The 12,975-nt window shown below is 46.1% G+C and overlaps 1 protein-coding gene across 1 annotated transcript in view; it reads left to right on the top strand.

Moving 5' to 3' along the window:
* The window catches only part of FLT4 (fms related receptor tyrosine kinase 4), a 259,066-nt gene that overhangs the window by 229,506 nt on the left and 16,585 nt on the right, over positions 1-12,975 (top strand). The window contains exons 24-27 of the mRNA XM_088454762.1: positions 6,445-6,556; positions 7,605-7,704; positions 8,573-8,678; positions 11,199-11,338. Of these exons, the coding sequence (XP_088310888.1) occupies positions 6,445-6,556; positions 7,605-7,704; positions 8,573-8,678; positions 11,199-11,338 (458 nt within the window). The remainder of the gene's footprint in view (positions 1-6,444; positions 6,557-7,604; positions 7,705-8,572; positions 8,679-11,198; positions 11,339-12,975) is intronic.

Raw genomic sequence — 12,975 nt, 5'->3', positions numbered from 1 at the left:
CCCATTCTTTCATGGTATAGGGATTTTCCCTTACGTGATTGGAGATGACATCAATAGAACCCCCGGGCAGATATGTGTAGTTGTCCTAATTCTCCACACGCTTTTGATGGGGTTATGTTAGCTTAGCACATGTGTTCATCACGATTATGTGGTGATTTTGTGGTTTACATATGTAATGTTTCTCATGTAATTAGTGAAATCTATGGGACGCTCTGGGGATTGTTTTCCTTAGGTGACTCATTTCCAATATGTAAATAGACCACAAGGCGCCTGGGTGTGCGTCACAAGCGATGTTGTTTATTTACAATTTATTCACCAATTTTTTCATCTGGTAACACCAGACCACGTGACTATAAGGATCACGTGATCGGGAGTCCGGAATCAAAGAAGTACTCCATTGTGCGTCATTAGTGACGTATTTTATTTACAATTTTTTGATTGGGTAACATCAGATCACGTGACCTATGATGATCACGTGATCGGGAGTCCGGAATCACGGAAGCACCTTAACTAATAACTGGAGATTATTGAAGGAAACTTCCTATGAATATTTGATTTATTTAAATATATTTTTATTATGGGATAATAGTATGACTGCCTACTGTATCTACTATTCAGATTTACTTAACGATGGATGGTTTTTCTGTATTGTTTACTTGCACTGATTGATTTCATGTGTTTTGAATATGCAATGATATACTGGGTATATAAGAGCCACTCTCTGATCCACACTTTACACTCCTGATGAAGCTGAGCGACCATTGCTCAGCGAAACGCGTTGAGACCCACCAGAGAGCCTCCACCTCATTGTTTTGTGGACCATTGTGATACTGTTGTAAGATTTGGTATACACTCTCCACCTGGAGTTATTACACCTTGGAATTACCCCTGCAGCTGTGGATGCCTCCTCATCATTGTGCTTCAGCCTGTCATTTCACCCTCTCTGCTGGATGCCAGAGGATTTCCCAAACAGCCATTTCAACCAAGAACTGGTAAAGTGCTGCTGCTTACAGTTACATCATTGTGGCCAATTGCCATTATAAGTGGGACTTATAGAACTCCATATACCCACTCAGCCCCCTGTTGCTCTTATGGGGATATTTGCGGGACTATTCAGAGAAAGACCAGTATACCCTTACCATCCTTATTGGTCCCAGGTGGACTCACCACAACTTTTTATGTACATGTTGTGTCTTTAATGTTGTTTGTCTTTTTGACATTTTTTATGAATACATTTATGCCAATTGTATTCTTCTAAGTGCTAATTAGCGCAATAAATGTTTATCTGTTATTATATATATTTGAAACCATCCATCTAGCTTCATTTATCCATTTCATTATATTTTTAAATAATTTAGCGCTGGTTTTTCTTCTTTTGATTCTTACTTCTTTATAGGGATTGACAACCCCTTTTACCAGCAGCTCGTCATTTTCATCTGTTGTTTTCATAAAGATGTGCATGATATTCCATTTTTAGCCATTTTACATTTTTATATCTGTGACCAAACAAATGAAGAACAACTTAAACCAGTTTTCTAGACATTGGTGTCACAGGGTTAATGCTTAAAGGAGCACAGACAGAATAAAAAGCAAACATGTGACCTTGGAAACAGCCATTGCAGCCCTCATACGTATCAATTATCCCTTTTCCATACTCACCATATTTTCTTTCAACAGAAGACTAAACAAAGATCTGATTGACGCTTAACAGTCTTTTGCAGACACCCTTATTTAGTGCATAGACGGAGACTTCTCTGACTTTACTTCTTTCTCCTACCTTGGTGCACTGTAATCCATATTATACAGCACACATTTATCAAATTTGGCTTTACTTCAGTAAAATCATTAAACTCCTTGTCAATAAATATTAACTCATAAATCAGAGAGAATAATAGAGAGTGAGAAATGTAACTAAAAAACAAAAGTAACATCCCTGCTGTATGAGGTCATATATATGTATAAGTATGTATATATATATATATATATATATATTATAAAGGCACAGTCGTGCCCTTATATTAAGGGTGCATCTAAAAAAATTGATTTATCCATAGAGAATTCCAAAGGGGCGGGGCAGGGTGTTTAAGGAGCTACACCTCAAAAGCTATAGGAGGTACCGAATTGAAATTTGGTAGGGGCGGGTAGAACTGTCGCACGGTGCTACATGCCAAATTTCAGGGCATAAACATAAAAAATGAGGATTTGGGAGTCATCTAAAGCTCCAACTGTCACATTTTTCTGACATTCTCAATTAGGACCACTTTTCTGCTGTAGTCTATGGGTTTTTTTTGGGAAGGCAAAACTCAGGGTAGGGGTGGAATTTAGACTTGGGGTTTGCTTTATTAGGTAGCTATTGTGCCAGGGTACGTGCTTTTGGGGTTCAGGTAAATTAGAAAGTTACAGTTTTTAAACTATTACCTCAAGAATGCACCATTGTAGAGATAGGACTTTTCAACTTGTTGCGCAGTCTCAGTAGGAACCTCAGGCAGGTGTAGTCATAGTGTCTTCACTTGGGTGCAGCAAGATGGCCGTCGTTTGCGGGCGGTAGCGGGGCCCGGGGGGCAGGAAGCCGTCGTTTGCTGCGGCCGGGATGCGGGGGAGAGGGGTTAGCGGGCATTAGCTGGGGCCGGGAACCTGGAACGGTAGCGGGCGTTAGCGGCGACGGTGCGGGTGGTGGTGGTGCAGGCGTTAGGACCCGGGGGAGGTAGCAGCACACAGATGCAGGCTCGAATCTGAAAATTCTGTGCCTGCATCTGTGTTTAAAAAAAACAAACACAAGGGCACGGACGGGTCAGTGCCGTCTGTGCTTAAAAATAAAAACAGTGTAAAAAAAATAAAAATGGCGTGGCCCCTCCCCAAAAAAACAACCAGCCCCAGGCTATGGAGCCCCAGTACTGGTTGTGCTAAATACAGGGGACAAACGACATAGGGGTCCCCCCGTATGAAGCACAACCAGCACCAGGCTTTTTAGAACCCGTCCTGGTTGCCAAAATACGGGGGAGAAATGACGTAGGGGTCCACCGTATTTAGCGCAACCAGCACTGGGCTCTGAGCCAGTCCTGTTTCTGGAAATACAGGGGCAAAAAATGCATAGGGCCCCCCTGTATTTTCTAGAACTAGCAACGGACCCTTTCTAGCGGGGGGTGATGCCACAGCCAGGGGAGCCCTTTCACCGGGCCCCCCAGCCGCAGCATCACCCCTGACCGCTAGTCAGCCCAGGCTGGGGATCCCTGCAGTTGGGGACCCCCCCAATAAAGGGGTCCCCCTCTCCAGGCACCCCAGGCCAAGGCTGATAGCCCGGGGCTATCCCCGGCACCCCTGGGCGGTGGGTGCCGGGTTGATTATGTAAAGTGTGGTGCATATGAATATATAAATATTGTCTTTTGCAATAGTACTACAGGTCCCAGCAGGCATCCCCCACATACTGGCACTCATACATACATTACATGGATCTCTGCCTTTACTGAACAAATCGTTCAGGTAAAAAGATTGTTTGTATAAAGCTCTTTCAATTAAAATATCAAGTGTTTGTGTGGGTGGCGTAAGACTGGCTACAAATGAGGACACACATTTTGGCCAAAATAAGATATTAATATCTATATGATTGTGCTGAATAATTACAAATCCAGGCTTACACTGGTCTGTACAAGGACTGACAACTGCAGTATATGCTTTTTTTTAATTTTTAATTACCTATAAATGGGGTTAGATGTCACTAAATGAACCATAATGTTGGAGAAACACATTGCTAAATAATAGATGCTAATTATATTTACCGACTTTAATTCATGTTGAAATAAGAAACTTAATACACTTTAACGGTAATCAGGGCTACATTCATCAACATGCACGTCACTAAGTAACTCAGGATTTAAAACAGTTTTAGCCGATTCTGTAGAAGTGGGTGAGGGTTGGAGTAATATCTTTACGCCAAGATTAAAGCAATCAGGTCTGTGATTACCTTTAATTGCTTGATTGTGGAAATAGATCAGCGCTGCATTTTGTAGCAGCACACAGCTGTCCAATCATAGGCTTCACAGGCACAAACGCTTGCAAAGCTTTCAGGATAGAGAATGAATATGTTACAGATGTATATATGATGTGGATTACAAACAAAACAGTATTTGCAGCAAAAAAAAAAAGGCGGTCATTAATCAAAATGTTAAAAGGACTCTCTGTGCTCTTTAATCCAGTTGGCACTACATCATGATTAAACTGTGAGTCAAGTACACACTAAAGCTGGCCACACACTAGACCAACTTACATCCAACCAGCCAACTTGTTGATTGGTTGGAATGAAAATCTGGTAACGTATGGGAGTAAATGATGATCAGCAATTTGCTCCTAAATGCCAGAAAAGATGAAAATGGTCGGTCAGACAAGTTTGTTAAATGTCTGATCTAAACTATTGTTCAAACAACAGTTTTGGTCCATTTTCCAGCTGATTGTATTCCTTACCAGATTTTCATTCCAACCAATCAACTAGTTGGCTGGTTGGACAGATAATCTTTATATGTGTGGCCAGCTTTATTGTCAAAGCTATTCAACCCGATTCACCTGGAACCGCTGGTGATGGGGGATCATTTTCTGTCGTGATGGTTCCAGGGTCGTCTCCATTCTGTCCAATCAGATGTAAAAAAGGGGCAGTTTGGTCTGGACCTCAATGGAGGACAGGATGGGGGCAAATTCCAATCCTTCAATAAGTTCAGAATTGTGGAACAACAGGATGAATTATTTAAACTCTTACACCATGAATGTAACTGCGAGGAAGTAACCTGTTCATGTCGGATGTAGTCGGCAGCCTAGCGGTCGGGATGCTGACGGTCAGAATACCGACACCGAAATCCCAACAGTCAGAATCCTGGACCCAGAATTCCGACCACTGACATCCGGACGCTAATGGTTAGAGTTAGGCCCTAGGGGGAAGGTTATGGTTAGGCTGCAGGTGGGAGGGTTATGGTTAGGCTGCGGGGGGGAAGGTTATGGTTAGGCTGCGGGGGGGAAGGTTATGGTTAGGCTGTGGGGGGGAAGGTTATGGTTAGGCTGCGGGGGGGAAGGTTATGGTTAGGCTGCGGGGGGGAAGGTTATGGTTAGGCTGCGGGGGGGGCGGGGGGAGGGTTGGGGTTAGGCTGCGGGGGGGAAGGTCATGGTTAGGATGCGGGGGGGAGGGTTATGGTTAGGCTGCGGGGGGGAGGGTTATGGTTAGGCTGCGGGGGGGAAGGTTATGGTTAGGCTGCGGGGGGGAAGGTTATGGTTAGGCTGCGAGGGGGGAGGGTTAGGGTTAGGCTGTGGGGGAGGGTTAGGCTGCAGGTGGGGAGGGTTTAGGATTAGGCTGTGGAAAGGTGGGTTAGGGGTTAGGATACTTACCTAATCCTGTCGGGATTCTGACTGTCATTGGGATGCTGCTGTCGGTATTCTGATTGCCGGCATCATGACTGCCGGGATCCCGTACCCAACCCGTTCATTCTTAGTCCTTATATGAATAATTAGGCTATAAGTACATAAGCACATGGGGAAATACAATATTTTATAGTCTTTGGTTTGGAGTGACTATGTAAGATATGTAGAATATTCCAGCATTAGATCCCATGCACACGAGCGCTGTTTGGTTGTCTTATAAACAGCGCAGCCACCCATGAGACAACGCAGCTCTGACTGAGCAGAAACAAATAACTTTTTTGCTATTATCGATCTGCCATTCACTAACGGTCCTTTTCTGTGTACCATCATTAATTCCTTTGGTGTGCTCAGTTAGGGCCCCATTTACAAACGAAATATAACCCCTTCAGCGCTCGCTACAGGAGTTATACCTTCTTGCTGTATTTAGTAAACTGCGGTAATCTAAGATTACCGCTGTTTTTACAGCATCGCTCTCGCCATCTAAAAGATGGCGAGAGCGATGCGGGCCCCATTGCCGGCAATGGAGACCCAGCGGTGCCTTTCCGGCTTCAACGAAGCCTTCCAGGCACTGCCGGGTCTCCCTGTCATGCACATGCGCAGATGGACCGTCGCGCAAGCGCATGACCCTGGAACCCTGTCGCTGGCACGTTAGGCTGCCAGCAGCCCAGCAGAGGACCTCGTCGAGGACAAGGATTCTGCTGGACTTCGCGGGACCTCGCCGGAGGGGTATTACTAAATACCAGTGGAATTTTCGTTTGTATCACAGTGATACTAAACGAAACTTCCCGCTGGTATTTCCCTTCGTTTGTAAATGGGGCCCTTAGTGCTGGGATGATAGAAAGCAGCATTTAAAGATGGCTAAATACTGCTTATGTTTTAAAGACACTTACAGTACGTGGGTTCCTGCGAGGATAATGGAAACATTGTAACACTTTTAAAAAAAATAAATAAACCTTAAATGTTGGAGCAAGGTTAGAATCAGAATTTGATACTGCATTAAGGGCAGTTTGCATATACATGTTAATGTATGGCGATTCCTTACAGGCACGCCTGCCTCTGAAGTGGATGGCACCGGAGAGCATATTTGATAAAGTTTACACTACTCAGAGTGATGTCTGGTCCTTTGGGGTGCTGCTGTGGGAGATCTTCTCACTGGGTAAGTGAAGCAATGGGGACTGTTTTGTTTCAACTGTTGAATTTTTCTCTAATGAAACTTGCGCATACTGTACCTGTCATCCTGGCTCCTTATAGCGGTGTGCTAACAGTCTGGTTCTGATTTTCCTATTTACTTTCCAATTATTATACCTTGGACTGAATTAATCAACAGGTTTTAAAGTGAAAGTAAGCACTGAGAAATATATTCAAATCAGGTGAGGCTTAGCTTGCCAAACTATAATAAACTATATTAAGCAACTAAAAAAAAAAAAGAAAATATGCTACAAAGCTTAATTTATCACTGTCACATGTATGAATAGGGCATATTTATCCAGACCCAAGGTTTAAGAAAGACTTACAGGAGCAGGGAGATGAAAAGCTGAAAAATATATCGCCTGCAGAAATCACTTTATTTCTGGATTCAGATCCGGCAGCGCCATTGGTCATCAGGTCATGCATTTGCAAGCAGACATAACTGGAGAGGGGTTTGAAGGATCCCTCTCTTTAAAAAAAAATGTGATGCTGCAGCCTAGAATGATGTGCTTGATTTCATTTGATTATTTTTGGCCCACTAGCGTATCTATAATGGGTGCAGGGTGTGCGGTGCACGCTGGCCCCTGGGTCCAAGTGGGCCCACACCACGTACCCTGCACCCATTTCTACTTATCTCTCCGGAGCCCTGCATCAGCAGCGCTGTGGCCATTTTCCCAGCGTTTTGCACATGGGCAGTAGGAAAATCACTGGGAAAATGGCTGCAGCTCCATTTCCCTGGAGACCTGTGCATGCACAGTAGACTCTGGCACGTCGCTAGAGTCTACTAGTGCTCAGAGTCTACTGCGCTGCCGGTTAGAGAGGAGGGGGCCCCGGAGATAGACTGCACACGGGCCCCCTGCTCTCTTAATATGCCCCTGTATTGGCCATTAAAGTTCTTGGGCTAAAGGCTGTAAGTTTTGGGTCAGCTGCCCAATATTTGCTGCAGTATCGTGTGACCCACCTTACACAGTGAGCCTCCCCCCTCATGTGATAATGAGTTTATATTGTCTTTACAGGCGCATCTCCTTATCCTGGCGTTCAGATTAATGAGGAGTTCTGCCAGCGCCTGAAGGATGGGACACGCATGCGGGCACCGGAATATGCTACCACAGACGTGTAAGTGGAATTATACACTAGGGCCCTGATTCAGACCCACTCGCAAGCGGCTGTCCGCTCGCAAGTGGGTCGATGTTGTGCACTGCGCATGCGCACGACGGCGGGAGCTCCGTCATGCGCCAGACGCGACGAGCGAAGGAAAGTCCTTCGCTCGTTGTGTCTGATCAAAGGGGGCGTGCTGTCGATGTTGATTGACAGCACGCCCCCTTTGGTGGGCGTGCCTCCCTGACGGGGGCGTTCCCAAGGGAACGCCTACCGTAAGAAGCCGACCCACTGACATCACTAGTGATGTCAGTGGGAGTGATTTTGGCTCTGATAGAGCCAAAATCACTCCGGGCCTTGCGGTTGAAAACCTCAACCGCAGGCTCCGGCTCGCAGTTTCGATGGTCGCGATGGTCAAGACCATCGCGGCCATCAAACTGCACGCTCGTATAGGCTGTGGGTGGTGACCCACAGCTATACGAGCGTCCAGGGGGACGCTCCATAGTTATGGAGGACGGCCCTCATTCAGAGCGTGCGCTCTGCTCAGAGCGTACGGCTCTGAATGAGGGCCTAGGTCATGTATTTGTTAGCCCTGATGCCTGGGTCACAGAACACACTACAGAAACATCTAACAATTCTCTTCTCCACCACTAACAATTATTTTTCTTAAGTTGATTTTTTTTTATTTGCCAACGTCGAGACAACTGAAAACTTTATAACATTCCGCAGAAGTGTCCCTGGCAGGGCATTCAGTTTTACTGAAGGCTCTGAAGATATGATCGCATGTTTTCTCCTCCATGCTTTATACAGTGAATAATGATATGTTCAGCCCCGGCCACTTGTGTAAAGTGGGGAATTTTGTAAAGTTACAGATATTTTCTTGCAGTTATCGTATCATGCTGAGCTGCTGGCACGGGGACCCCAAGGAAAGGCCAATATTTACTGATCTGGTGGAAATCCTGGGTGACTTGCTACAAGAGAATGTGCAACAGGTACAACGAAAGGGGCTGTTTATTTAGTTAACAATTGCAGAAATATTTCAATTGGACATATACCTCTCAACACTAAAATAATGTTTTTAAGGACATTTTCCTTAAATAACGTTATTTTGGTATTCATGAACAGACTTAGCACAGGAGATATCACAGATATCTCCTTGCTAAGTTCCCCTGCGTTAATTTCCACACTCCCCATACATTAGTATGGGGATGTGGAAATTGTGGTATTCATCAAATTCCGAAAATTATAAATTTTCGGAATTTGATGCAGTTACTATTCGCCACTGTGAGGTGGCGAATAGCAGGTGAAATCTACCTGTATCCGCGTGTGCAGGTCCCCCGACGAGTCCCTCCGGCGCTCTGCTCCGTCCTTTTTTTTTCTTCCAATCTGTCATGTGGTCTGCTGGGAAACCACATGACAGACTAGCAGGACAGAGCAGGAGGCTGCTGCGCGGACAGGTAAGTCGGGGGGGGGGGGGGGGAAGGTGAGCGGAGGGGGGTACAAAACTTAACGCATCTGTAGGCAGTGCTGCACATGCGCTGGTTTTACAGATGTAACAGCGCATGCGCAGCACTGTTTCCAGATGCGATAAGGTAGTGTAGGCAGGGAAAAGTATCTATTTCCTGAAAAGCTGTCATCGCAAAAATGACAGCTCTTCGGAATAGATACTTATGGAGAGGTGGAATGATGAATTCCACCTATAATTAGCTAGAACTCCATGAGAGTTCTAAAGCTAATTATCTCCAGAGAATTTTTATGTTTAATGAATAGGCCCCTCAGTCCTTTAAGTTAGGGCTTTGTAATTGTGAGCCATGTGCCATTATCCAGAGCTTCTTATATCTCACTATCCCTATCAGATGCATGAATGGCAATACTATTAAATCAAAACCAGGATTATTTTGAATGTAATACTATGGTTGTTCTATATCCCTTGATGTCACTAGAGGGGGCTGCAGGCAGGAGATAGTGTAGAGCTATCCGCACGCTCCAGGCACCTGTACACACGGCAGGGTGCATGTCTGCAGTGTCCTTGGAAACCCCTGCTAGCCAGTTGCAATTTGCAGGGGCCGTCGGGCAGTGACGGTGCTACCCCCCAAGGTCCTGCGCCCGGTGCAGTGGCACTGCTCGCACGCCTCTCCCTATGGCCCTGCACAAGCTTACAACCTGTAGGGATAAATAACTTATAGATGATTTATAATTCATATTTAACTAGGTTATTGTCAAATCATCTGAAATGGAAAGTGAAATAAAAAAAAAAAGACGTGATTGATTTTGCGCTAACCAATGCGACATGAGGACTTATTGGCTGGTGTAATAATTGTGCTTCGGTATTACTCAATGAGCCTGGAATGGTTTTAGTTGTGTGCTTTTTTCTAACAGTGAGATTTTTGTAAACCTGGAAAATGAATACAAAATACAAATGATTCTAACAAGGAACAATGAAAACCCTCCTGCAAGCAGATCTGACATGTAATTAGATTAGTAAAGGTGCGTAAACACGGGACGACTGTACGACAAACAGATAACGATAACGATCGTTATCTGATCGTTATGCATGTGTTGGATGATTGTTATCGAACATCCAACACATGTATTGACCTATAACGACCTGCCATTAACAATCGCAGGTCCTTATAGTAAACAGGCTAACATGGTCGAAATCAACCATGTATACCAGTTTTCCCGGGCGATGGACGATGGTCGATAGCGACCATTCGAGCCGTGCATCAACCATCGTTTGGTCGTTTGCAGGGGCATTAGGGCCTGATTCAGAGCCGCTCGTAAGCGGCCGCTCGTTCGCTCCGAGCGATGTTCGCACAACTGCGCATGCGTTTGGGTCGTAATGCACATGCGCCAACCAGTCATTGCAGTCGGAAATCGAGCACTCGCAAAATAGCTAATTTGAGTGACAGGATGAGGCGTTTGTGGGTGGTAACAGGGGAAGGTGCTTGAAAACGGGGAGTGGAGATCCGAACGCAGGCGTGCCAAACAGTCAAAACGGGCGTTTAATGGGAGTGCATAATTAACAAAGCAGCGTCATCGACCACGTCACTTGGTTGTTTCTTAGCCTGAACTGTTTGCATGATTGCGGTAGGAAAATCCAACCAGAAGCACTGCAAGCAGTTCAGACGCCTTTCGATGTACTCGATTAATCAAATAAATAGCGGAGATGATGTAGGATGCGAGCGGCCAGAGGGCGTCTTTACAAAATAGCGAGCGCATGTTCCGTTCGCTCGCTCAGACATAGAGGCGTCAACAGACCGCAAAGAGCGAGCGCTCAATTTAAATAACCGGGCCCTTTTTCTGAACGAGCTAGCGCAAATAGCGTCCGGCTCTGAATCAGGCCCTTAATGTGAACGATTTGAATGATAATGATAAGATCGTTATCGTTTAAATCGTTCACTTTATCTAAACGTGTGTATGCAGCTTTAGAAATAGAATTATGAAGAAAATGAAAAGGTAGTTATTATATAGTGTGTTCCTGTATCATTTCTAACTCCTGTCACCCACAGGAAGGAAAGGACTATATCCCCCTGAATGATTCCCAGAGCTCAGATGAATTGGACCTATCTCAGTCACCCATCTGCCCGCAGCATAATTCTGATGAGGAGGAGTGTGACATGCGGCTGCACTGCCATAACCTGGCTGTAAGGTGAGACCATGTATAACTCCCACTAAAATAAGTGATATGGTAAGAACTTACACTTGTTATTTCTATTTCTACGAAGTCCATAGGGTTCCACAGGATACCTTGGGGTATAGGCAATGGCGGTAGTCATCGGCAGGGGCGTAGGGAGGGCGGTTCCGATGGAGCTCGAGCTCCAGGCGCCGATGGTGTCTGGTGGCGCCGCGCACTGTGCCTGCTGGCTGGCCGAAGACTAAGCAGCTGCCAGCATCTCGCTGGTGCTGCGCCGCGGCCACCTGCACTTGAAAGATTAGGGAGGGGCACATGGGGCGAGTACCCCCAGGGCCCACCTTCGCAGGGGGGTCTTGGCTGGAGCTACAGTGTGGGAACAATTTTGCTCATCTCCAGCCTCCGCCACCCTGCGCTGCTGGTCATCGGGCACCACAGAGTTAATTTTTTCCAGCATCCCAGGATGCACTGGGGTCCCTCTCCTATACCCCGCCCCTGAGCCAATGCAAATCAGTTACGTAACAAGCCCAAGGATGGAGGAGGAGAAAAAAAGAGAGAGAAGAAAGTCTGGAACACACAAGAATCACATTCTCACCAGAAGGAGACGGAAAACACGGTGACCAGATCAAAGCTCATCTGCAATACAGGTGCGACAGGGCGGGAGTCCTGTGGAACCCTATGGACTTCGTAGAAATAGAGATAACAAGGGTAAGTTCTTACCATATCTCTAATTTTCTACATCAGGGTCCATAGGGTATCCACAGGATACCTTGAGGATGTCCCAAAGCAGTATCCTTCAAGGGTGGGGACGCTCCTGTGCAGAAAGGAGAATCCGCCACCCGAAGGAAGCATCCTGAGAGGCGATGGTATCGAATGTATAATACCTCACGAAGGTATGGACAGAAGACCACGTGGCTGCCCAGCAAAGCTGAACAGCCGAGGCACCACGGCGAGCTGCCCACAAAGGACCCACAGACTGAGTAGAGTGAGCTTTAAGAGAGGATGGTACAGGAAGCCCCTCATGAACGTAAGGCTCAGAAATCGCCATGCGAATCCATCCTCTCAAAGTTTGCTTCGTGGCAGGCCAAACTTTCTTATGGAAATCACAGAGGACAAACAAGGAGTCTGACTTCCGAAATGGACTGGTATGGTCAACATAAATCCTTAGAGCCCGTACCACATCCAAGGAGGCCTCATCAGCTTAGAGGCCTGGGGAATTAAAGGCCGGTACTATGATTTCCTCATTAATGTGGAAACTAGACACCACCATAGGTAGAAAACCAGGGCGAGTGCGAAGCACCGCCCTATCTCTATGAAAAATCAGAAAGGGAGGGCGACATGAGAGAGCCCCCAAATCTGACACCCTTCTGGCCGAAGCACTGGCCAGAACAAACACAGTCTTAGCTATAAGCCATTTTAAATCCACTGAGCCCAGCGGTTCAAATGGCGGTCCTTGGAGAGTCCTCAGGACCACAGCCAAATCCCAAGAGCCACTGGTGGAACAAAGGGAGGCTGAATGCGAAGTACACCTTGCATAAAGGTGTGGACATCAGGAAGTGCAGCAATCCTACGCTGATACCATACGGACAGGGAACAAACCTGCACCTTCAGGGAAGCAAGGCGAAGACTGTGATCTAAGCCCGCCTGTAGGAAAG

This window comes from Taudactylus pleione, unplaced genomic scaffold, assembly GCF_031769625.1.
Source record: "Taudactylus pleione unplaced genomic scaffold, aTauple2 ptg000629l, whole genome shotgun sequence".
Classification (NCBI taxonomy): Eukaryota; Metazoa; Chordata; class Amphibia; order Anura; family Myobatrachidae; genus Taudactylus; species Taudactylus pleione.
The sequence above is the reverse complement of the archived record's forward strand: the minus strand, read 5'-3'. Positions and strand labels throughout refer to the sequence as shown.